The 26,478-nt window shown below is 38.9% G+C and overlaps 2 protein-coding genes and 1 long non-coding RNA gene across 5 annotated transcripts in view; 2 read left to right on the top strand and 1 right to left on the bottom strand.

Annotated features, from left to right (window-relative positions):
* Nucleotides 1–26,478, bottom strand: part of gab2 (GRB2-associated binding protein 2) — a 508,732-nt gene that overhangs the window by 145,999 nt on the left and 336,255 nt on the right. The window lies entirely within an intron of this gene.
* On the top strand, nt 896–16,799 carry calm3a (calmodulin 3a (phosphorylase kinase, delta); the record flags this gene model as incomplete). Of its 2 annotated transcripts, XM_079608834.1 has the most annotated exons (6): nt 896–1,040; nt 7,455–7,485; nt 9,316–9,459; nt 10,713–10,819; nt 14,016–14,151; nt 15,204–16,799. In XM_079608834.1, the coding sequence occupies 6 exons, from the start codon at nt 1,038–1,040 to the stop codon at nt 15,230–15,232; spliced, it is 450 nt and encodes a 149-aa protein (XP_079464960.1). In that variant the 3' UTR covers nt 15,233–16,799. The 2 variants fall into 2 exon arrangements, with proteins under 2 accessions (XP_079464960.1, XP_079464959.1); XM_079608833.1 differs by lacking the exon at nt 896–1,040 and having other exon boundaries at nt 7,449–7,485.
* LOC306997849 lies at nt 21,693–25,826 on the top strand. 2 transcript variants are annotated; one of them, XR_013797460.1, is made up of 8 exons: nt 21,693–22,843; nt 23,605–23,678; nt 23,823–23,900; nt 23,977–24,050; nt 24,137–24,220; nt 24,371–24,589; nt 24,756–24,915; nt 25,004–25,826. It is a non-coding gene; the product is annotated as an uncharacterized lncRNA (long non-coding RNA). The 2 variants fall into 2 exon arrangements; XR_013797461.1 differs by having other exon boundaries at nt 23,977–24,054.

The raw sequence follows: 26,478 nt of genomic DNA, 5'->3' as shown, positions 1-26,478 counted from the left end.
TTGATAAAAATTAAAAAAAATTACTAGTAGCAATTCAATTGTTGATATCAAGAACAGACATTTGCCCAAGTAAACACGCAATTATTGATATAAAAAATATATGTTTTTTTTACTAGAATTGTATTTATGATATGTGAAATTGGAATTTCAACTAAGAAATCAATTCTTGATATCTGTAAGGTGATATGATAACCTTAGGCCGTGTGTCCACCAAAGCGTTTTTTCACGCGGCTGGCGTGTTTTTTCAATGGGAATGCTGCGTTTTTAGAACGCTAGGAGCGTAACGAGGCACTAAGCGAGTATTTAACGCTCAAGCGCTGAGAGCTCTGCGTTTTTTACAGGTCGCCGAGAGTTGAAGAATGTTCAACTTTGGGTAAAACGCAGCGCTCATCACTGTCACTTTTTAGCCAACCGTCCAATCACAGTGGAGGAGGGGCGGGACTAATACCACACAGACCAACGGATATTCTGTATCATAGCAACGATGCGTCTCAACTGAAAAAAAAAACTGCGCTGCCAAAAGGCTCTCAAGCGCCCGCAGCTCTGTGTTTTCAGCTGGCTAAAAACGCTTTTGATTTTTTACTTGAAATTCCAATCAAGAATTCGTATTTCTGCAAGTGATGATGTCATTGTTGATTTCAAGAATTACATTTTTTACTAGTGGAAAGTAATTCCTGATGTCAAAAATGGCCATTGTTACTAGTAGAAATCTAATTCCTGATATACAGAATTACCATTTTATCTAGTGAAAATGTAATGTTTGATATCACATTCATATCCGGAGAATGAAAAAAAAAAAAAAAAAAAACGTCTAAACGGCTTGCCATAGTTAACGTGTGCAGTAATAAGATGAGCTGGCGCGGAGGGATACAGTGTGAATGAGGCCAGAGCGCAGCACTACATCTCTATCCCGCGGTGGGTCAGTCACTCGCTCACTCACAGGAACAGGTCCTGCGTTTATACGCCAACATATTAAACACAACCAGCTCTCTGCAGTTTGATTTTACACACATTTACCGGACCGACATTGCTTAACGATGGTGAGTTCAGCCTGACGTTTATGTCGTTTTTTTCCTGCTAACGGTTTAGCCACTTTAGCATCCTGTCAGAGTTTGACAGCTAATTATGGTTTTACTAATAATATCGCGTTTTCTTTACCAATATAAAACGTATTACGAGTGTTTCAGCTTTACTGAATGTGTAAGCTATACTTCAATGTTTTTTATTTAAACAAACTGCTAATTAGCCAGCTACCCAACAGATGCACATCAACATGTGTGATGTATATTATTAGAAAACCATATAACGTTACCAGTCAATACGAATTAGGCCATAAGACATTTTGGAAAGGGATAAATGAATAAATTAGTTCCGTTGCGTTTTAGCGCGTTCCCGCTGCTGCTCTCGCGCCAGCTGAAGTCTGTCAATCACATGCGCACCAGTTTCTGTATTAAGTCTCTTGCATATTCTTTAACACAAACTTGCTGTTTTTGTCACATTAGACTCTAGTCGTTGCGAATGCATATGTGAAATGAAATGCACAGCATGCACGGTGTCTGTCCACAGCATTAACAGTTTAGTGTATATGTTAGTTGGATGCATTACTTTATTGCGAGTTTAGTATGTAAAGCATCATGCGTGTTGAATTCACGCAGTGCTTCTGCTCATCTCGGTGTGTGTGAACAGTGACTGGCTGCTAATTTTACATGGGCTGAGCTCATTGCCTTTAACAGAAGGATAAGTGTGGGCGTGGTGGTGTAAAAATAACCATCAGCAAAAGCATATGCGCTCAAGTTCTTCATTTCTGGAAGAATCTGAATCGCTTGCTTTGCCTCCATATATTTGCATTGCATGCACGTTCAGTAAGTTTGCAAACGTCCTGCGGATATGAGGCTGTTGCATTTGTATGGGCCAAAGTTGCAACATGTAGGGTAGCTGTTGCACACTGTCTGGTCAAAAACAAAACAAAAAAAAACGCAGTTTAGCATCTTGCAGCCCCAAATGATCATAGCTGTGTAAGGCATAAATATGAATGGAGTGGGCAGTGAGGTTGCATATTGCAGCAGGCTGAACTGCAGTGAAGGATCCTGGTTGTCCCCCTCCCCCTTTCCCCCTGCATTGAACCAAATCATAGCTGGTGCAGCAACACGCTGACACTAAATCTGCAGTGCAGACCAATGGCGGACTTAACCAATAAGCGAGGTAAGCAGCCGCTTGGGGCCCCAGGGAATCAGGGGGCCCAAACAAATACCCTGAAGCCTATAAATAATATATCATTATTTTTATATATATTTATTTTTTGTATATTCAGGATATCATCATTTAAGTTTTAACGTTAGGCCTACATCTTCGCGAATGAGAGGCCCCCCTATCAGGGATTAGTGGACCATTCCATTGGTTCTGCATATGCGTGAATTTCCCTGGGATTTTTTTTTAATTGTTGCCCATTGACATACAAATTTGCTGCTCTGACCCCACCACCCCCTAGCCTGGCTCCGCCCTCCTACGTACTTCCGCTCAATTTTAATTTTCCTTCAGAACTACGTCTGGGTTTGCCGTATATTCGTGGGTTTTCTCCGGTCAATTTTTTACCGGTCCAATCAGCGAACAGAGGGAGTGGCTGAGAACGGTGACGTTGAGGTCGTGCGCTAGTTTGAGTTGAAGTTTCGTCACGACCAAACGTTAGCGATTGGTTATGGCAGATCCAATAGTTTTAAACTTCAACAGAGTACCTTCACGGAAGTTAACGCTGGTCAATGGAGAGTGGCCAGACTATCTGTACAATGAAATGTACGAGTGTCTGGTAGGACCAGGCTAGCTTTGGGCTAGTTAGCATAAGGAGTTTTTATGTCGTCATCTGATTTCATTCTACATTTCTGGGAGATTTGTGTGTGTGTGTGGCGTTCTTTAACGAACCGCCTGGAAACAAAGCCGTAATGACGCCAAACCCTCTAAAGGAAGAAGAATGCCGTTGTATAATTTATAGCTGTGACAATAACGCTTATCAGGATCAACTAAACATTCGATTTTTGAAAGTATGTGTAGTTTACGACAAACTCTTTAAAATAGGTATTTTAGATGGGAGTTTTAGACCCCTGTCTGTTATCGCAGGGACTGTTATTGGTTGCTTTGTGTCGGTCAGACGTCCCCTTGGGTGGTCTTTGTCCAACGAAATCTGCTTTGGAGTTAGGACCTTCTCCCCGTCAGTCTGAAGGTCTGGCTACGCGAGACTAGCCCTGTGTCTATCAGGCGTTTTGGCTAGAAAGCAGTGTTGTCATTCATCAACACTGCCGGTGTGCTGTTTTCATCTGTGTCGTGTACGGTACGTTCACACGGGGCGTCAGCGTCAACGCTTGACGGAAGGCGTGGCTGAAGTTTGGCACGACGCCATGGTCATAGCAGCGTCAGCCAATGAAATTAGACAGGAATGACAGGATGAATGTGATGAACGTGATTGGCTGCCGCCTGGCTACTGTATTTGCATAGAGCGATCCTGATTGGCTGACGCTTCCGTCTGCGGCGATTCACTGGCGTTGCTCGCGGCAGAAGTTGAAAAATTCTCAACTTCTGCCGCGAGCAACGCCAGTGAAGCGCCGCCGACGGATCCACAATTATTTTCGGCAACGCTTGACGTCACCCATTCAAAGTCAATGGGAAGCGTTGACGCTGACGCCCCGTGTGAACGTACCGTTAAAGAGTTTCTAATTTTCTGTGCCTTATGCATCAGATGCTCAGTCAACAGCCCGTGGGCGTGACTTCTAAGGCTGAGAAAGCTAGGAAAGGGCCGTTTAATTAGTTGGTCAGGGCTCAACGATAAGGACGGCCCCAGGACAATTGATGGACGTCACTGACCCAATCGGGCCGGTGCTGCATTGCCACGAAAGCTTATCAATTGCATGTGTTTCTAAGCCTTGCCAGTTTAAAAATTCAAGCGCAAGAAGATGCAAGAAAATTTTCAATTTGGTACTCGTGCACTGTGTGAGAATTTGTGCATGCGCACATCCCGAGCACGTGCACAGAAAGTTCTCTTTCATGTCGTCTTGCGCTTGAATGGACAAATTCACATGAAATTATGTGAAAACGCCCGTCTTGCTGAGTATCCTAGTAAACAGTCGGTTATGGCTTAAGTGAGCGTGAACAGCCGAGAAAGAAAACTCGATCTGGACATTAGCTCTTAAAGTGACCGCAGCTTAATAATCCTGTATGTTTTTAACAACAATGGACAGAGAAAAAAATCACTCACTTCTCTTGACTGAATAACTGCTAAATATAACATCTAGATTTAATTTAGCCTATACAGGGAAGAGAGAAGACTATTCAGTTTTATTTTACATTTACTTTATTCAATTTATATACCTGAAAACTACTGTTAGATGGTTGCCGTGATTTTGCCAAGTAAGTAGAGATGCACCGATTACAATTTTCTAGGCCGATTTCAGATTTGTTATTGAGTTTGACCTGCCGATACCGATTTTAGCCGATTCCGATATTTTTTTTTTAACCACTTTACAGCACACACAATCTATCTTAATAATCTATCTTCTATCTTTCCTTTAATAGAACATTTTGCATAGAACATTTTTGAACAGATAATCGCTATAAAATAGAACTATATAAATTACTCTTGGTGTGGGAAAATAAAAGTAAACTAAAAGAAAGCTTATACTGTATATTCTGACTAGTTTACTCAGCTTTTTTTATTTTATAAAACACCATATACGTTCACTTAAACTGAATAATAAAAACTAAAGTTTAAATGAATACATTTTCTATCAATATTTTTGAGTCTTCATTTTGTTTTCTGACATAGCCTACTCCAGTTCTTGTTAAAACACACTAGACGTGCATTTTGGGCACTTTTAGTTTGAAATCATATTTATTTTGTCCATCAAAAGTGTGCTTTCACTTTAATTGAGTGTAAATCATACTATGGTGTGAACGCACTCATTGATTAACATGCACGCCGCAAAAAATATGCGCTGCTCACGCTTGTGGTGTGAAACGGCCGTAATTCACGAGGTTTCCTACATGTGCGTTAGAAAAACATAATCCTAACCATATCCCACCACTAAACCTAACCCTACCTTAACCTTACCTATCCCTAAAATCAGAGGGAAATAGGAATTGTTTAGAAGCAACTAATCCTTGTTATAAGCTTAAACTTGAACTAACTGTAAACCCGTCCTTCAAATCTGATTGGTTGATTGGAATGTTGTTCCAGGATCAACAAGGAAGTTGATCCAGGCTCATATTCTACTTGGTGAAGTCACAGCATTCACTACCGTTACTGTTAGACCTAACTGAAAAAACTGAAAAGTACTGATTATTTAATTGGTTCTTTTGTATATGATATTGCTATTATTGTTCTTATTTTATTAACGCCGGTTAACTTTATCTCTAAGAAGTATATTTGAGATTAGTTAGGCCAGTTGTTTTTTCTTTGGAATCAAAATTGGAATGTAGAATTGAGAAATGTCACTGGTATCTAAAATTTGGTGTCATAACCTTTCATTTACATATTTATTTACATATTTATTACTTGTTTTGTGGAGGGGCCAATACAAATTCTTAGCAGGGCAAGCAAAAAATTTAAACCACTGGCCCAGTAGAAAATTGTTTTGGCGTTAAGCATTGTTAATTGTTCATTTGTAAATTTAGCTTTTTAAATTTGTGAATTCATTTTTCATTGTTCTATTTCACAATGAAAAAATATTACATTACATTAAGATTTGGCTTACAGTTAATTTACAATTGTAGAAAAATTGTTGAGTGGCAAAATAAGGGTTACAAAGGTAAAATAACTTGTGCGTAGTTGGTGTGTTGGGAGCCCATGCCTGGAATTGCTTAGGGCCCCAAAATCACTACGTCCACTTGCACACACACACACGCACACACGCACACACACACACACACGCACTTGCTCATCAAATTGGAAAGCAACTTGGAGAGGACTCTTGTTGCATGACAAACATTTGTCCCATCATGCTCCACTTAATCCACAGTAATTGCTGCAGTCATTGAAATGCGGTAACGGGCCTGGGAAGCGTTGCGCAGAATATGTTAGCCGGCAGCAACAGAGACGGCAGCCCACCTGCATCCAAACTAGGCATTTAACCATTCGTGTAGCTGGTCCTGTAGGACATGTCCACCTGAGGTCTGATACGTCAGAAAGCTGAGGTTTGAGATTGAACACGTCAACCTTTCTCGCTCGTTGTGACAACTAACCTATGCCACTCCCTCACAATACACGCGTCAAAGTAGCCGGAGTAACTCTTCTCTCATCATTTCATTATTACCCAAGTGTCGTTCTAATGCAGTATTCACTTCTTTCCTTTTCGGACCACAAAAGGAGAAATTTAAAAATCCCTCTCGCACTCATTCATATAGTGGCAATAAACAGTGACCAAGCTTTTAAAAAGATCCAGAAGTATCACAGAATGATCCCATGCAAGACATCTCATGTATTCCAAGTGTACTTGGTGTATTCAATAGGGTTTGGTGGAAAACAAACCAAAACGTTATGTATTATTTAATGAAAATCCTGACCTTGGCTGTTGTTCTTCTGTGCATGGTGTGCGTTCATGTTCATGAGACTCTATTAGCACCGCAGTTCATCCTCACTCGCCTAGAAAAGCAGACAATTTGTGAGAAACCAAGATGAATTAACACAGAAATTAAAACCATTGAAGAGGTGTGTTCAAGTCATTGCATATGAATTGCGTTTTTTTTTTTAAATACTTAAAAGATCCATTAGCATCGTGTCATTAACCCCTATGCCTATTTGAGAACTATAAAGCCCCATTTTCACTAACAATTTGACAACGGCATGTTGAGGTTTGCATAGGAAGCTCATACGCGTCATGTTCAGAAAGTCTAGTTCCTCTTCCGCTTTTACAGTACAAAATATGATTAGAGCTTGTGTACGCCTGTTATTGGGGTAACCATTTATATCCGCTGTTTTCTCATCTCACAAATGGTAAGCCAAATGTATTAAAGCTAAAGTCAATGCCTCATATGTGGATGAGTCAGACCCGTGTCCGCTGTATTCTCATTTTACACCCTGTCCATTTTAAGCTCCGAGCTTTATGAATCACCCGTCTTTGAATACAAGGCAGCGTGTTCTCCTGATGGCACTTCTCACAAAAGTCACAGCTGAATCACGGCGAGTGAAGCACGTGCGCAGATGAATCCTCTCGTCTTTAATAATTGAATAATGAACTCCGTGTCAGAGAGAAGCGCAATCATTTTAAGTGTGTCGCATTCATGACCCCCTAAGTGGCACTGTCTAATTATAACATCCGTGGATATTTTTAAAAGAGTATTTTTATGCACGTCCTTCATTATACTCATTTAGTCAGAGGTGTGTGTGTGTGTGCACGGCAAAACTGGAGCTTGTCTTGTAGTGATGTGGCACTGAGCTGATTGACTTTCTCTTCCTCTCTTTTCTAATGCAGGCAGATCAGCTGACCGAGGAACAGATTGCTGGTGAGCGAACTGACAGTCATCTTCAAAATGGTCACTAAGGCCACTAATGCGGTCTTGCACGAGATCGTCAGTACGCACAGACAGCAGAAGACAATCACGTGCCTATAGAAGCTTATATTGCAAAAGATTGTGCTGATAAATGGGATTATAAATATAACTCTGAAGCACATGTTAAGACGGTGTCCCACTAGCCTACTCCAAGCAGCTTGATTAAGAATGGAAGAGGGTTGACAGACTTATTCACTGCCCTTGATTTTTCTTGAGATTCATTTTCAAGTAATATCAGCTGAACAAACGTCTAGTGCAGTTATTTTCGATCAGGGAGCCGGGACCCACTAGGGGGACGCAAGATGGCTTAAAAAAAAAAAAAAAAAAAAAAAAGCAAATATTAAATAAGCTAAACAATATAAATTGGCTAAAAGGATATAAACTGACTCGCTATTTCAATTAATTCCCTTAGCAACATAATTTTTATTTCAAACCAGGGTTCCCACGGACTTGGAAAACCTGGATATGTGAGGGAATTTTAAAAGCACAATTTTTAGAAAAGATCTTAAGTTATGAGAATTTCTGTAATTAATATGTATAATTTTCATAAGTTATTCGTTGTCAAGCTCTGAAATATGTTAGGTATAAATTGCTGAGTTATAAGTTGCTATTTGCGAGTAAAAAATTCAAACGTCCCCCGAAACAACTGGGAAAATCATGTAAATTTACTTGTCATAAAGATAAGAACCGTGAAGAACATGCAGTTCTTGAAACTTCTGCAATTATTTTATTTAATAATTGTAATATATTGGTTTGTGTAGTTTTTGTTAATAAAAAAAAGCTGAACAGCAGAAGTCCCAGAAATATCCTGTCCTTCGAAACCACTGGTCTAGTGGGATGTTGACCGTACAGTGGTTGTACAGAATAGACACTGACTGCACTCCTCTAATGTTCAAATTAGAGATGCACCGATTACAATTTTCTAGGCCGATTACGATTTTTCATTGAGTTTGACCTGCCGAGACCGGTTTTAGCCGATTTCATTTTTTCTAACCACTTTACAGCACACACAAATATTTATTTTCCATATTATTTTTTTTTATAAAACAAACACCATATATTTTTACCCAAACTGAATAATAAAAGACAAATTTAAATTGGTAAATTTTCTGTATAATTTGAGTCTTCATTTTGTTTTCTGACATCGCCTACTCCAGTTCTTGTTAAAACACAATAGACATGCAAATTCTGTGCATTTTGGGCACTTTTTTTGTGTTTTCACTTTAATTGAGTGTAAGCAGCGCAGCAAAAATAGACCTGCTTGACGCTCACGCGCTGCTCCCGGTGTGAACGTACTTATTGATAAACATGCACGTCGGAAAAAATGTGCGCTGCTCACGCTTGTGTGAAACGGACGTAATTCATGAAGTTTCTTACGTGCGTTCCGTGTGCACATGTGATGCTGATGTGCGATGTTAAACATGCGGCGTCTGAGTGCATTTGACCGGCAAAAAATCGGCATATGTCAGACTGACCGCCCGTTCATGTGAAAATCGATGAATCGGTGCATCTTTAGTTCAAATGGTTAATAGTGTGTATTTTGCGGCTTTAAAGCTGTAACTGTGCAGTATAAGTGGTATATTATGTTCTGATTGACGCTTGACCATGCTACTTTCACTCTTTGCAGTAAACTGTTGGTAGAATGCAAATTTTCTTTATGCAAGGAGTGCCAAGATGACCTACTTGCCAAAGTGTGCAAAGAGGGTTAGACTTCAAAAATAAAGCTCCTTTGTCATTGCAGTGTACATGTACTGTACTTACCATGTATGTAATTCAAAACAGAGTTCAAGGAGGCGTTCTCACTCTTCGACAAAGATGGCGATGGCACCATTACCACCAAAGAGTTGGGCACAGTCATGCGCTCATTGGGTCAGAACCCCACCGAGGCTGAGCTCCAGGATATGATCAACGAGGTCGACGCTGATGGTAAGACCAGGAACACTTTTGTAACGTTCCACAGTCCCGCTGTTCTTTCTGTTTGATACCATAAGTGCCTTATGTTAGTCCATTAAAGTTATGTAGCAGATGCTTTCATCCATATCATTTTACAATGCAATACCCTCCCAGATCAAGGGTGTCCAATCCTGCTCCTGGAAGGCCACAATCCTGCAGAGTTCAACTCCAATCCTAATCAAACCCGCCTGATCCAGCTCAACAAGGTCTTCTGGATTAATATAAACGTCCAGGCCAGTGTGTTGGAGCTAAACTCTGCAGGATGTTGGACACCTCTCTCCTAGATCAAGCAGGTGTTAAGCCCAGTTCACACAGTCGCTTTTGGCCGTTCGTAGTGCTGTCGCTCTAATATTATTGGTTGACTGCACGTCTGGCAATATCTATAGAAAATACAATCATAAGTGATATATTAAACTAATATATCATTCTAATTTGACTAGGAATTTGGCTTTAAAGAATTAAAAGTAACATTATGCTGTTGGAGAGTGTCATTAATATTACCACAGCAGTGATCAGTGGATTAAATCATGAACTAGATTAACCATGTGTTGTTACAATCAAATCATATAAAACAGTGAAATCGCCCTCAACTCTTCTGTCTTGCCTGTTGCCACTCGAGACGGTGACGTGAGCTCCACTGAAAGTCTTCATTCCTATTGGTTGTCGCTCGCGAAAATCACTTCTCATTTGCATAAAGTTGAAATTTATTAACTTTTGTTGCGTCACTTGACACGCCCACATTCTGACGCCGGAAGTCGCCAGCCCTCCATTGAAATGAATGGGATCGTGTCGCTGCATGTCACTGGCAATGTGAACGGTGCTTTAGGTGTTTTTCTCATGAGGGAAGAGTAGCATTGACAAGGATCGCCCTGTGAGAACAAGGCTGTGTTTAATGTCAGTTTTAAACATACACTCGCAAACTTCCAGCAATGCTTCCCCTTTGAGGAATTTCCGATTCCATTTTGAAGTTACAAATCAATCGAGGTAGACTGTCATCAATTGTCGTCTTGTCGTTCTAGCCATAGTTTAGAAGTTGTCCGGCTTCTAGATTCTTCGGAAGATCTCAACATAAGCTTGCTAAAGTTTGCAAAGTTCATGGCATCAAAACTTTGAACGATATTGAAGAGGATTGCCTGAAGCAGATGCACTGGTGCAAGGATATGAAGATTATTTTTTTCGTTTAATCTTGTGGTAAATGGCAACAACATGGTACTGTCTTTCCACAGGCAACGGAACTATAGACTTCCCAGAGTTCCTAACCATGATGGCGAGGAAAATGAAGGACACGGACAGTGAAGAGGAAATCCGAGAAGCGTTCAGAGTCTTTGACAAGGTGAGGAAACGTCACCATTAACAGCAGCTGCCATGAAGTTGAAACCAGATTAAGCACTGAACCGATTCATGAATGGCAATCATTAAGAATCCTAATGAATGTACAAGGTAGATACTTGAAGTGAACGTGTCATTTGTTATGCAGCATCAGGTTTCATCATACAAGGCTTCTAGTCGACTAATCATCCAGGAAAACTGCATTTGAAGTGTTGCGTAAGGACTGTGCAGGTGTGTTTTCCAGACAGTGGGTTAGATTATTCACCATGTGGGCTCAGGCTGCTTCAGGCCGTTGGCATAAGAGCGTGCTTCAAACGGCTTCAGTTGCATTTGGGTTCTCTTGATTGCTTCTCCTCTTGCTTTGAACTAGGGATAGGCATTTTGTAGTTGGATACTTAAACACAAAATCAAGTAATCAAACAAATTAAAAAACCCAAATAAAATTTTTTGATAATTTGATGAGGTCTTATTCAGAAAAACGACTGAAAGTCGACTTCTTTAGACTCAAATTAAAAGAACAAATGGGTGTAATTTCGAACAAGATTTGAGCAAATAAATGTTTGTTTCAGTGTTTGGAAAACAGCTCGCTAGCACAATTTCTGTAAATATTTGCACTGGCTGTAAAACACCTTTGGTCCGTAACCATTGCGTAATAGGTGGGTGTGGTCTTGACGTGGAAATCTTTTCAGGTTCATTTGTTCACTCAGTCCAGAGGTGTCCAATCCTGCTTCTGGAGGGCCACTGTCCTGCAGAGTTCAACCCTAACTAAACACACCTGACCCAGCTAATCAAGGTCTTACTAAGCATACTACAAACTTCGAGGCAGGTGTGTTGAGGCAGCTACAGGTCAGTGGCCCTCCAGGGCCGAGTTTGGACACCCCAGAGCCGCTCTAAGGGCCTTGTCCACACTAACGCCTGTTTCACACATACTCCGTTTGCAGTGCGTATTTTTTGCCCGTACCCATGTTAACATGTTAGAGCTTTCACTCTGCACGCGGATGTGGTCCGGCGATCCCTTCCAGGTGCGCTGCGTATACAGCAGTGCAGAGATCGTTTGCGCAACGAGTCTTTTTGCACGCGCTGAATTAAAGTGACGCCGCATAGTACGTGGTCAAAATTAACACAAATTGACATGAAAATGTAGTAATTTCATCGTAAATGCATTTAATTAAATAAAATTGTTATCACCATAAATGCATTTATTAAATACTACTATTTTTCACAGTCATCTTTTTACTTTAAGACTGGGGTAAAGCAAGGAAAACTACAATTTACTTCAACAAGGCGACATAATAACAACACTCGTCTGTTGTTATTATGTTATTACGTCTGTTGACATGCTAAATTTATTGTATAAATATTTAGGGGTGGTGGTGGCACAATGGATAAGACACATGCCTTTGGTGTGAGAGACCCGGGTTCGAATCCACTGTGAGATACCAGGATACGATCTTTGACATATATAGCAATTGTAAGTCGCTTTGGATAAAAGCATCAGCTAAATGAATAAATGTAAATTTAAATTATGCAAACGAAAATGTATGAGTCTGCTGTTTTTGTCAATTTTAAGTTTTAATTAAAAATTTTGCGATTTTAATATAAGTACATGGGTAAATATGTTACCACTTGCTTGAGCAACTTAATATATAATCTATATAGAAGTAATGCATTGAATAATACGTTGTTTAAACGTGAAAACGTCTATTAAAGAGTGTATATGTGTACAAAGAGAATCGTACTGGTGACAACTTTTTTTAAAAATAAAAGTTGCTGATAACTTCTGGATTTGAAATACAAATAGTGAGTTAGTGGTACAGCCGCGTATCAGTTGCGCACTGCAAACGCACGCAGCATATGAAGAAATACTAAGCTTTTTGAAAACGCTTTCCAAAGTGGATACATTTTAAAACAGCGTTGTAGTGTGGACCGTGAAAGCAGAGGCACTTGAAAACGATGACGCATGTTTAGTCATGTGACCCATATTGTGCCAATAGATATTCATGTGTATACCGGTATTGTGTCCGTTATGTGCTATTCTTTCACACAGTTTGGTCAAATATGTTACTTTGCACATTCTTTATATCACAGTCCTGCAAAGATGAACGAAAATATATTTGCATTTGCTGTCCTGCGACAAAATATGAAAGCAGTCACGTTTTACCTGGACCTGGACGCATCAGTGAATGAGATTTCGCTAAATAAAATGATCCTGCCAGAAGAATTGCGTGATAACTTTATTATGTCTTCTTCCGCATATCATCTCAGTGAGCTTTTATGAGGGTTTAGGCATGTGCAGGAAGGTGAATTTAGCGTTTTTCCGACATTTTTGTGTGGACGAGAAACTTTTGGAATACTCTTTACTCAACTCAAATGTATCCGGATTAATGTAGACGTAGCCACATATAAATATGCTTTATATGCTATAGTATGGTTTAAACTTGTAATAATGCGCTTCATGGATGTCTTCATGGACCGACATCGAGATCCCGCTTATTACATGGCTACCTACCAAATAAATCAATAATTTGACAAGATATTGATTTAAAAAGGAGTTTATTGATTTAAAACGATTGTATTGCTTCCGTTGAAGAACACAGTGTCCATGGCAATGCTCTATTTTTCATGGCAACAGTGTGTTATACTTAGCAGTGGTGTGTTATCAATAAATAACCATAGAGGAAATAACAGACCGCATTCTACATTAGAATTTAACCAAGCCATGTAATAATAGGTACCGGTAATAATAACAGAAGATAATATCTCTAGTCTATCCTAATATTCATTATAAATACAATTTTATTTTGTTCTTTAAGGAGATGCACTGAATTTTGGTGAATAAGGACCTATTTTATTTTGATGCACATATTTGTACATTAGCAGGAAATGTAGCACAATATGGATGTGAAAGCAGTTATAATTAGCCTATGTGACAATAAAATTAGTTTTGGTTCAAATCAACAAATAATCGTGATAATTAATCGTGATCTCAATATTGATCAAAATAATCGTGATTATTATTTTGGCCATAATCGTGCAGACCTATGCACTACTTTTTGCTGGTTACTCTACATGGGTAAATTGCAATTGAGGATTTTTTTCAATCGAGTACTCTAATTTAATTGAGGAATCGTGACAGCCCTAATTTATAGGACACCACAACAGAACCTGATGTGTGATGAGGGATAATATTCTCTTCTCAGGATGGAAACGGCTACATCAGTGCAGCCGAGCTCCGTCACGTCATGACCAACCTGGGCGAGAAGTTGACCGACGAGGAAGTGGACGAGATGATCCGAGAGGCGGATATCGATGGAGACGGTCAAGTCAACTATGAAGGTGAGCAGCTGTGGCGCATGTTTTTTTCCCCTGATTATTGCGTAATCAGAATGACATTTATACAAACTTTATTTAGATGGAGATTGTTCATGTTCCCTGTTGTGTGAATACATTTTTTAATTAGTTTTCCAGAGAAAGTGTTTTGTCTTGCATTCATTCTTTACACCTGCATTGATCGTTCAACACATAACTTCTAGAATGTGATGGTGTAATGTAATTCAGTGACAGTACATGGGTGATATATCTAAAAATAGGAAGGACTTGAACCTGATAAAGTCTTGCATTCCTATTAATATTGCTATTTTGAATGCTTAACCTTAAATAGTAAAGTTCAAGTGCATTTTTATATTATATATTTTATATATATATATATACACACACACACACACTATAATTTAAAGGTTTAGGGTCAGTTAACTTTTTTTTTGAAGAAATCATTTTATTCCGCAAGAACTGAAAGAGACAAATCCTTTGTAACAATTTAAATGTCTTCTCTTTTTTTTAAATTCATCAAAGAATCCTGAAAAATGTTTCAGGTATACACTGAAATATTAAGCAGCACATCTGCGTTTAACATTGATCATCATAAATGTTTTTGAGCAGCAAATCAGCATGTTAGGATTTGTAAAGGATCATGTGACACTGAAGACTGGAGTAATGATGCTAAAAATTTAGCTTTGCATCACAGGAATAAATTACATTTTAAAATATGTAAAATACAATGTTTAATATATTAACATTGAAAACAGTTATTTTAAATTGTAATAATATTTCATTATATTATTGTATTTTTGACCAAATAAATGCAGCCTTGGTGAGCAGAAGAGACTTTGTTCAAAAACATTTAAAACATCTTATTGACCCCAAACTTTTGTTATGTGTATACATTTATTTAAAAGTTTATTTAAAAGTTTGAACCAAGTGAAAATGAAACTTGAAAATGAACTTTCAAATAAAAAAGCAACATAGAAAGTGTTTGGCCAAATCTAAAACCATGTACCAGCACATTCTTTCATAATAGAAAAAATCTGTTTTTCTGTCTCTTTTCACAGAGTTTGTCCAGATGATGACCGCAAAGTGAAGGATTGTCTTATCCTGTATCTCTCTTTCTCTCTTACATTGCTTGTCCTACTAAGATCACTCTGTCTTTAAAAAGAAAAAAATCTAAAGTTTACTTCAGAGAGTATTAGAATGTCAAATTCTGTGATCTCTTACCAAAAAAAAAATCAAAACAAACAAAATTCAGAAGCAATTTGTGAAATATACTAGCAGAATTGTCCCAGCAGAAGTGAATGGACCAAGCATAACTGCATGAGCCCTTTTGGAGCAAACGTCTCCAGACCTGACACAAATTTTGAGGACAGAACGTCTCTTTAGTCGCACACGAGTTGAAGTCCATGCCTCGAACGGCAGCGTTTAAAATGCAGAGAACATCTCCTTTCATGAGTGTTCTTTCATCGCTCCAAAATAGAGTAAATATTTAAAAAGAAAAAAACTATAATAATAATAATAATAATGCTAAAACATTGTGGTAATTAGTCCAGGGTCACAGTGCTGCCTTCAATACAAACTGAGCGGAAACTTTTGCGTGTGACCCCCCCGTGGTGAAGTCATGCTTTTGTGTATTGCCTTCTCCTTTTAAAGACTCGTAACGGAACGAAAACTGGATGTTTATGAAGACGTACATATTGTAAAAACCCGACGTCATACTCATACTCTGCGGTTTAATGGCGCCGCACGACTCGGAGAGTGTCTTTATGGGCTGTAAGGCGTGTACTTGGTCGCCGGTGGTTATCGTCAGCTGGTTTAAACCTTTATTTTAACGTGGGTTTTTGTCTCTGAAGACTTCAAACTTTGTGGGAGTGTGGAGATGTAAAGGATGTACAGCAGAATGGGACAGAATGACGCATATAGCATAACTGTAAAAATATAGTTACATGGATAATCATAATGCTATCAGTGTTATGCTTCTATAAATGTACTGTTCTGCAATATTAACGTCTGGTAAACTTTGCATTGCATATTGTTATTCTAGTTAGGTCTGTGACTTTTTGTTTGATTCATGGTCTTGAAATGTGCCATATTACTCGTAAGCCTCAACTTTCTTGCAAGAGATCTTGTAGTCTACTAAGTATGTTATCAATCTATGAATATACACACAAATATCTATATATATTTGCACTTTGGTGTAGATTATACATTCAACCACAGAAGAAGAAGCTGCTGCTTTCACGGCACACGTCTCCTGCTCTCGTGGGTTTGTCACACCTCTTGTTGTCAAGTGCTCTAAATTTCATTTGCGCTCCGCTTGCGAGACGACGGATGAAGGTGAAACTGACGAACGGGAGTTATTTTGAGGGGTGGATAGACGATGTATTGAATTATGCTGCTTGTAAGACTATGGTTACTATGAAGGGCTTGCTATTGGTCTCATTGTTTTTTTTTTTCTTTCTTGCCAAAACGTATTACTCCTGTGGAAGAGCTTTACACAGCATATCTTACTCTATTCTGGACTGTCTTGAGAGTTTCATGTTGGCTGGGTTAGAAAACGAGCGACAGGACGGGGAATACTCAACTGTATGGATAATATGTGAAATATGTATCGGTGTTTTACAATAAAAAAATAAATGTATATGTTTATGCATACACTTCTGTGTTTGATGTTCTTCTTGTCATATGCAACTGTCACTTGTTAGGTTTTGTCATTAGCTTCAAGCTAATCCGCTCACTCACCCGAGAGGTCTCCAGTCAAATCTGACCTATATTTGGATTTAACTCGAAGGATTGTAAATAATCTGGAGTTAAATAGGGACTCATCTCCTTTTCCCGTTTGGATAAGATGTGACACCGAGTGACTTGCCTTTTTAATGATGTGCTGTGGCACTGCTGCCATGTTCACTCAGGGCATCTCAAAAGGACCTCATTTGCAAATTTAAAATATTTAATTGTTAAATGCATGAGTTTTAGACGGCTTGCTTCATAAAGTGTGGAACAAGTCTTGCATATCAAAAGCAGTTGAATCTTTAATATGACGAGGCCTTGTGCAATATTCGTGTGAATCACTAGATTAGTGTTTTTTTTTATTTGTATTTTTGTTTATTTATTCAGAAGAAGAACCAAGATTCCCACTGCCATGGAAAACCTTGATGTATATTTCTGAGGTAGCCTAATTGTAAACGTGGGATTTCTAGCCCTGAAAAAGTAATGTAGGCTACTTCAGTAAAATCGTATAACTCATGGGTATTTTTTTTATAACATACTATTTAGGCCAAGCTATAATAGAGTAGATTTTGTGAGCAAAAAAAAAAAATCTATATTTATAAAAAACCTTACCACAAACACCTGGAAGAGTCATGATGCAAATTCAACATTCAACTGCTAAATCTTCTGGAATCGTCGAATTTAATGATTTACATAATCATTTTGATTACATTTTTAATTTTCAGAAACTATGAGTGTGTTGAATAGTGTTGTGGACAATGTTGGGAGTCTAAAAGTTTAAAACCTCTGCACTAGATGTGATTGGGAGTGAAATATATAAGCTGGACAGACGATGGCGCCGTTGTTTTACCTATTCAATATTTTGCATTTCTCTCCGTGAACAAACATTTACTTGAGAATTTATAAGAGAAAATAACATTGAACTAATCAGACAGACGAAAAAACAAAACGCTTAATTTCTTACATCTTACCTCTTAATTAAAACCTCAGAACTTCAGAAGGGCAAAGAATGAAAGAAACGTATCTTATCTGCCTTTCTCCCGCCTTTTCTCGTCCCTGATTGCTAAGCTTTGTCATGACGGTTGTTCAAATCTTAACCATAATTATTCAACTTTAGGAGTGTTAAAATATAGGCCAGTTAATTATTAATTATTAACAGATAGATATTTTGTATAGGCCTATTTCCATATTTGACGCAAGCACAGTGTAGCTATGGTAACTGTTATCTTTATACACATGGTTTTAAAAAAATGTGTCCTGTTATACAGTTGTGAAATCGCATATGTCTGGCAGATAGCCTAATACATTACGTGAGCAACATTAGCGAGAAATTGCAGTTAATGAGAAAAGCTCAGCTAGTTCACTATACCGGGGCGTAATGGAAAAATAGCGATGACAACTGTGATGTTAATCTAAAGCACTCCCACTTTGACCTGTGGAAAAAGTTTATGTGATCCACACAGTGTTGAAGCTGACGTGTATTTATTGATCCATTGGTAAATGGAGAAAACCGTCGGGTTTCTTTCTTCCTCACTGTAGTTCCCCCTCCCCTGATATCACACTGTGTGTAATATTGATTGTAAACTGAGGAGAGGTTTCGGTGGTCATAATGCTTATTTACATCCAGTGACAGTGTACAACCTCAACCCTTTTATCACATTTATACTGCATGTATGAGGCTGCTGTACTGTGGGATTGTTATTATGGAAACATGTTTCTGCCACTGGTTAAAAAATAATAATAATAAAGGTAGCCTAATTGGGATTGTGAGCCATTCCTATTCCAGAACAGTGGCAAGTGACCCTTCATTCAAGCAAAATTGCTTAATTTACTTATTTTAAAGATATTGATGACAGTTTATATGCTTTAAGTATATTCAATCTTGTCATCTTCCCACATATTTGTAAAAGTGATCATTTAGAAATAGAAATATATCTTTATGTTCAGAGGGGGTGTACTCATTATGTCATCTGAGGATCTGACCTAGACCATTCATTTACTATTGGAAATAATTAGTTGACCTTTCATAGATTTCAAATACTGTACACAAATACGATTGTTAATACCAGATGCTGTCATTGGTGTTGAAATGTTAACAGAGTTTGATTCATGACTCTATAAAGGCCAAACATCTGGTGTGTGCCTGACGTCAAAGAGTGTCTCACTTCCAATCAAACTGTTATCGTAGATCCACATTTGATGTTGGACTCCTCTTTCCTTTCTTCTGTGGAACAGTGAAAAAAATGATGTGAAACACAATCAAATTTTGACAATGAAATCTGGTATGAAGAAAATAATAGAATATGAAACCGATTCTCAAGAACATTTGGCACATTTTCACACGTTAGCCTCGGGATCAGTGGTTTTCACATCTTTATTCAGGAAAACAGTGCTACTTGTGCTGAATAAATGGGGGAAAAAAATGAATATAACAATAATACAAAATCATTACATTCAACTATTATTACAATCTAAAGGCTTTGGCAATGTGGGAAATGTGGCCATTTAGGAGCTGGAAACATGACATTATAAATAAAAAATTTGGGTCAACAAGGAGTCAAAATAATCCTTTTTGCTTAATGCACATTCCTGTCTTTTTGTTCATGATTCACTTGAATTTTGCCATTTTCCCTCTCTCTTTATTCCCACACTAATCAGACATGATTTTTTAAATACTTTGAAGGATGGTCGCAGTTGTATCCGCATTACACTCCTGGGCAGAATCATCATGAACAGGGCCGTCACTCACCCCCCCACCCACCCACACACACACACACACCGGGATTTTATCTAAGGGGGAACCCGTCTCGCAAATATCCTTCCTTGATGGCAGATGCTATTTACACTAATTCCGCCCACCATTATCTGATTGAGATAAATTACTAACGAAATCCTGCTGACAACAAAATGAGTGGTGTGAGCTTCTGACACCACCGACCCGAGTTCGAATCCACCTTTTCCCAAACTTCTTTTCCCTTTTCCCAAACTTCTTTTCCCATCACATATCAGATCAAGTGTTTGTGTAAGTGCTCTGTGTGAAGTGCGTCAAAGGTTTCTATTTACAGTGTGTTTTTGCAGCATTTAGCTTTGTATCCAATCACAGACATATCTGTTGAGTGTGTGCCAATCAGATGTTTCGTTTAGTCAGAATCCACTCAGAACGGCGGAACTTTTGTTTAGCGTGATTGCTGCACAGCTTTATTGATTATAACAGGAGTTACACCGTGTCCTAACCAGACGCGATGCGATAAGATCCAGCGACAAATAATTTGTCTGTCCACACTAGACGCGACGCGACGCGACTGCGAGATGCGTACAAATCAATCAAAACCCACAGCCAATCAGAACAGCATGTGGGCGGGCTCTCACGGCAAGTGCACAGCACCAGAGAGTAAGTACTCTTGACGGCAAGCGCAAGAAAATTAATAAATAGGCTACATAATCAAATTCACAAATATTACACCAAACAGTATTCAAATACATAGGCTACTGAGTTACTAAAACAATCTTTGTCAAATAATATATTTGTTTCTTTACAGTTTGAACGTTCTTGTTTCCATTTGTTTAATTTCAAGATCTGAGGTGAATTATCCATTCATTATTCAAAGTCACATTACACACTTTTAACATTAAAGCAGGGCTATGCAGGTTCGGGAATTTCTTCGCTGTATTCTCGCTTTTTGCTCGCCAGTTTCTCTATAGAGCTCCACCTACAGCTTCGGAATAGATATTTGACAACACTGTCGAAAAACTTGTTGGCGACTCTCAGATACCAGAGGCTATAGATCAACGACATCAAAGCAGACGGGACATTCTTTAAAACGTCTCTTCAAACAGCGTGAGGGAGCGCAATAATGACAGAATTTTAGCAGATTTCTTTTTGCCGTAAAGCAATTCTTTACATCGCAAGACCTGATATCACGCAATACTTCCTGACGCCGCGTCCGGCGGCCCGGCGGCTCAAAGTTGCAAGTGCGTTTTTTCCGCTCACATGCGATAGGGGGGGTGCGAAACGACCACCATTCAACACGAAAAAAAGTAATATAACCATTCAAATGACTCCGAAGCTGTTCAGTTAAGGTAAAAAACCTGCATAGTTCACCTTAATAAAATAAAGCACATGAACAGTACCTGAGATTATCATTGTCACACTTTGTGTTTGTTGTCCCAGCCGTGAGGTCGCAGAAAAATAGAAACCGTTTCTAAAATAGAAACGTCGCGTGTCGCGGCTGGTTAGGACAAAAACTCTGATTAACATGGAAAATATCCTTTTATCGCGTGTCGCCAGCACACGGTGTTAGTTGGCTGGGTTGTGTATGATTTTGTTCTCGAGGTTGTAAGGGGTTACTAAGTGGCCATAATGCCAAATGCAGTGTGATTTAATACAACAGCTTTTCAAGCTAGCTGTAAATGTGAACACATCTTTCACAGAGATCAATAAATCACTGATCCATAATAAAACTGCAATTATCACATGCTTTAATTAGTATTCCAGATGGCACACTTCCAGTCATTTCTCTCTCATTAAGTATAATCGGATTGGTTTTCTGCTGCCAAGACTCTTTCAAGTGTAAGGACATTGACATTTCTGTATTTGAAATATGTAGCATTGTCAGGTTTGCCTGCAAGTTCAGTTCTTGATAACAAAGTGTTATATTTCATAGCTTAATTTCCATTAACTTTAATTCATTGCTAGTTCATTGTAAGCGCTTATTGACACCCGAGCGGCTTCTTCAAACTAATGAGCCTTGACGACAGGCCGTCGTTGCTGGAGTGTCCATTCATTACTTCATTACAGAGAGGGACAGCAGCCCATACCCAGATAGCAAAAAATATCCACACGGCTTCTTTTTGCCGCCGGCCCTAAGCTGTCGGCTATAGGTGCGTCCCGCTGGCGGGGATACAACGTTTGCCGCCGAATACGTCACTCCCATTTTATGCGAGATGCCGCCGCCGAATAGCCGGCGGGCCGACTGCTTCATTTTCTCTGGCGGTTGCCTCCGTCTAATGGACCGCGGCCAGCTGGCGGCAAGCCGCTTTGAAATACAGATTTCTACTCTCAAATCGACCAGCCATGTTGCAAACGCATGTTGGGAGTTAGTGGAACTGACAGCATTTTAACTACTTTTCACATTTGAAGCGATTATAAAATCATAATAGCCTAAATTATAGCTTTTTTTTTTTTTTGCTCCAAAGCCATTAGGGTTTAAATCCTGACTCTTGATTCCATAAGGTAAGGTTTAGGAAATTACATTTAAATGACGTTGAAACTCTGAAGTGATTATATGTAAAATATATCAAATTATTTTATGCACTTAGGTGAAAATTGTTTACATTTCTTTGATTTATGCACAATTGAGACATGCACCAATAAACCAAAAATAATTCATTTTGTAAAACTTAAGTTACTTACTTACTTGCAATAAATAACTTTCTGATTCTGATTAGGTTTAAAATAGATATTTCATTCATGGTATGAACAATTTAGCAGAATAAATTGATGAAGTTAGACTTTTTACCAATGCCTGACTAATCAGTGAACAGTGAAATACATCTGCAACATGGCCAAAGGTATGGCCTACTTGATATATTTGTATTCATTTGCAAGTGCAACCATGGTAATATCAAAACCCTGTTTTGACCTGAAGGAAGGAAAAACTCTAAATTCTCCTCTGGCTTCAGAGCTGCGCTGATAGTTTTGTGAAATAGCTCCTGGCCCCGCCCCGCCCCTACTGTCGATGACGCACTGGAGCCACTGAGGCTAGCCCCTCCCGAGCACATTCGCAGCAGGTCGCCGCTCGCACCAAAAAGCTGGATGCCAACCGCCGTAAAATTGGAAAGAAGAAGAAGAAGAAGAAGAAGAAGAAGAAGAAGAAGAAGGTCGCCGCTCAATCGCGAGTTACTGTCAGTATTTACTACGTTACAGCCTGCAGTTTGCTAACTAGCAAAGTCATCGACTACCATCGTTTAAGTAAGTACATGTTTCCTTTTTGTGTAACGCAATAGCATGTTTACATTGTTTTTAGTTTATATATTTAAAATCTGTAACGTCATCTTTGTTCAGCCTTGTTTACGCAATGTTGCTAGTAACGTTACATGTAGAAATATAACTAGCTACAGTAACGTTAGGTGGCCAAAGCTTTAAAGTTGCATCTAAGTTTAACTTTTGGTGTTTTCTTATAAAAAATAACGATGTATAGGTAATTTAAATTATTTTGTTTGCCTGAACAATGCTACTAGTCCAGTAACGTTAGCTAGAGGTGCTAGCAAGTGTTAGCTAGCACATGCTGTTTTTTAACTTTTGTTGAGGTTAAGCAATGTTGCTAGCCTAGTACACGTAGAAATTTTACTATTTTACATATAGAAAGACTAAGTTTAACTTCTGGTGTTTTCTAACAAAACAGAATGATGTATATAGGTGTTTTTAATTTATTTTTTTGTCCGAACAAATATGCGGCTAGTTCAGTTCACCGTGTAGCTACAGTGGCTAGCAAGTGTTGTGCTGTGTGTTACTGTACTGGATTTAAGGCTATTGTGATTTCTAATTCTGTACTTTTTATGTTTGAGGACAATTCTGTTTTCACTTTAATCACTAACGTACACTCAATGAATACATTTTATTTTTTAACAATTTCACTGTTCCACGTTTGGCTGATCAGTTTTGTCTCCCACAGCATAGCTACTGTATATTCCTAACGTTAACAATGCGGCTTTGTTCACATTTTCTTGCAGATACCTTGACCAGAGCATAACTGGTTATCTTCACCCATGAGACCTACTGTTGGACAATCGTTTTGGCTTTAAAGGTAAATGCTTCGTTAGTCACAATGTCTAGTTACTGGGCCAAAAGGAGAAGGATTTTGCGCTAAACTAAGTGTTACATTTAAGTCCAATTCATTAAATGTATGCAATAACTTCGAACATATTTTTACGTCAATGATTATCAATAGGGGAAAGTAATCACTCCGTTATTGGTCCTTGGACTCCCCTGGCATCTTGTGTTCACCATGAAGTTTTCAGCTATGAAGGTATATTCTAGGCCTATGTCTTAATGGCCAGTGTTTTAACAGTATTGAAAATAGTGCCTTTTATTTTTTTATGTAGATTTCCAGAGACTCCGGAATGAAAACCGAGCCCTGAGGGAGGAGAACCAAGCTCTAAGGGAAAGCAATGCACGAGTAGGTGAGAACATCCACTCTTCTTAAATTTTACTTTTTTGTGTGTGATGTAGGTTCAAAACTATCATATGCCTTTAAATTTGTAGCTTCGGATGACAGTGGCTCACTTCAAGAGCAGGTGAAGCAAGTTGGGACAATGTTGAAGACGTTTGCTCGCACTGGGCAATCAGGTACAACTTGCAAACAACACCTGTAGTTGTTGGTTTAATTCCCACTGGGGCCACCTGTACATGTAGTAGACCTAGATAGTAATGTCATAGTTTAGTAGTTGAGGGACCAGGACTAACTATTTTATTCTATTATTCCGGGAACCCCTGTAGGTGCAGATCAGACCCTAATGCTGCGACGTCTTGGAGAGTTTGGCGATGTTGTGCCACATGGACCACAAAATGGACACTATGCTGCAACATTTCAGTGCCAATGTGTCTGTTGGAGAGTTATCTCTGCCAGGGGATCTGTTACTCCCCCTAGACACCCAGGAAAATTTGGCGTTGCTTGACGATAGTTTGAGGCAGGATAAAGAGCTCCAGGAACGATTTGTAAGTGTGCTGCTTTCGTTTATAACGCCGTAGGGTAATCTAAAAATTCAAATTAAGATTGTACCCTGCATATTCTACAGTCTGAATCCACAGCCTGTCACATTTTATATTTAATTATGAGAAGCTTCAGAAAAATGTAATTTGTAACACTTTTTTGGATTTTCAGCTTCGGTTTTTGGCTATCTAATGTGGGAGGGACCTAAAGACAACAGTGTGGCGAATGCTTCAGAGTATATTCTCTAATCCGCTTTCCATTAATACAACCTGGACTGGTGTAGGGGATAAAGCATGTTTTAGAGACCTGTTCCTGAAGACCATTGTTCAAAGTAAGTTGAATATTTTTTTTTTATATTTAAGTAGATGTGTATGGCCTTATGCCATTCAAATGGAATGACACATCTGTATTTTCTACAGGGGCCATCCGGAAGAACCCGGCAACCCAGGATGCCACTGATGAGGCGGTCCAGGTTAATGTTACGCGTTACCTGAAAGGAGCATCTGACCGTGAAGGCGGAAAAAGGCGCCGCACAGCTGAGAGGGACCCACAGCCAACCCCTTAAACCTAGGCTGACTACTGACACCCCAGCATCACTGACAACTGTAACTCTTTCGTTATCCTGCAGTCAGTAACATCAAGAAGCGCCAGACTACTCACCCAATCCACACTGTTCACTGTGGAACTAACTTTATTTTTTTATTTTTTTTATTCTCCCCCTGACCCTGCATTACCAAGGATCTCAATTACTTTAAATACTATTTGCTGCTTATTTCATTTGTTACCATGCTTAACTATTCTATTGTTAAATATAGCTTGCAAATGCTTGTGCCTCAGGTCAGCATTGTAGTTATAATGGTCTTTTCTACTACTGTTTTTACCTTAGTATTTTTATATATACATTTTATACATGTATATATACACGTCAAGTTTTGTTTATCACAGATACTAGAGACCCAGGTCAGCAATGCCATTATAATGGTATATTCTAGTCCAGAGCTTTACTCTAAATTATTAGGCTACCACTTATCCTATTGTTAGAAATGGCTTGAAAATGTGATGTTATATCTTGATTTATTTGCTATCCTGCACTTTCTTTGGTACCAAATATCCTCATTACTTGTAATGTTTACTGTAATTCTTTTCATCTTAGAGCTGACCTCTTTATATTATTAACAATTATTGCAAGTGCTATAATTTACTGGCAAGGCTGTTTTTTTTTTTACCAACATTTATTTGGAAACCTGCATGTTTTTTATCGTGTCTATATATATATATATATATATATATATAATTTTATTATTTATATTTAAGTGATCTTACAAATTTTGTTTCAATGACAGTTACTGTACTTTGAAATGTGGAAATAAAACGTCAAATGTAAATTTGTCTGGTTTGATCAATCATTATCCTTGTTAAAACTGCATGCTATAAATATAAAAAATATATATTCAATAAGCGGCGGCAGATCGCTCAAACAGCGCTTGCCTCCGACGGGCCGCGGAAGGGCCGCCTTCGGTATAACGGTGGCGGAACGGCGGTTGGCCTGCGGGCCGGCCGCGGAACGAAGGCGGTAGGAAGGCGGCTGCCGCTTTTAAAAAGCGGCTGCCGCCAGCGGTGCGCCCGCAAACGTGTTTGCGATTACGCCATTCTGACGCTTCTACTGCCTCCGGAGCACCGCCGGTGGTCCGCCGACTCATTGCTATCTGGGTATCTGTCTCACTTTATACACCCACTGAAGCATTGCAGCGATACAATAGAGCAAACATACATTTGCGCTCATAAACACAATGCCAAAATGCCTCAGATGCTCGTTCCATCATTTTATACAGTATATACGTTGATTTAAGTTTCTTTTTTACGTTAAAGTCGCCATGATATCAAAAGTGACACT

The sequence above is a fragment of the Phoxinus phoxinus genome (assembly GCF_949152265.1).
Source record: "Phoxinus phoxinus genome assembly, chromosome: 4".
Classification (NCBI taxonomy): Eukaryota; Metazoa; Chordata; class Actinopteri; order Cypriniformes; family Leuciscidae; genus Phoxinus; species Phoxinus phoxinus.
The sequence above is the reverse complement of the archived record's forward strand: the minus strand, read 5'-3'. Positions and strand labels throughout refer to the sequence as shown.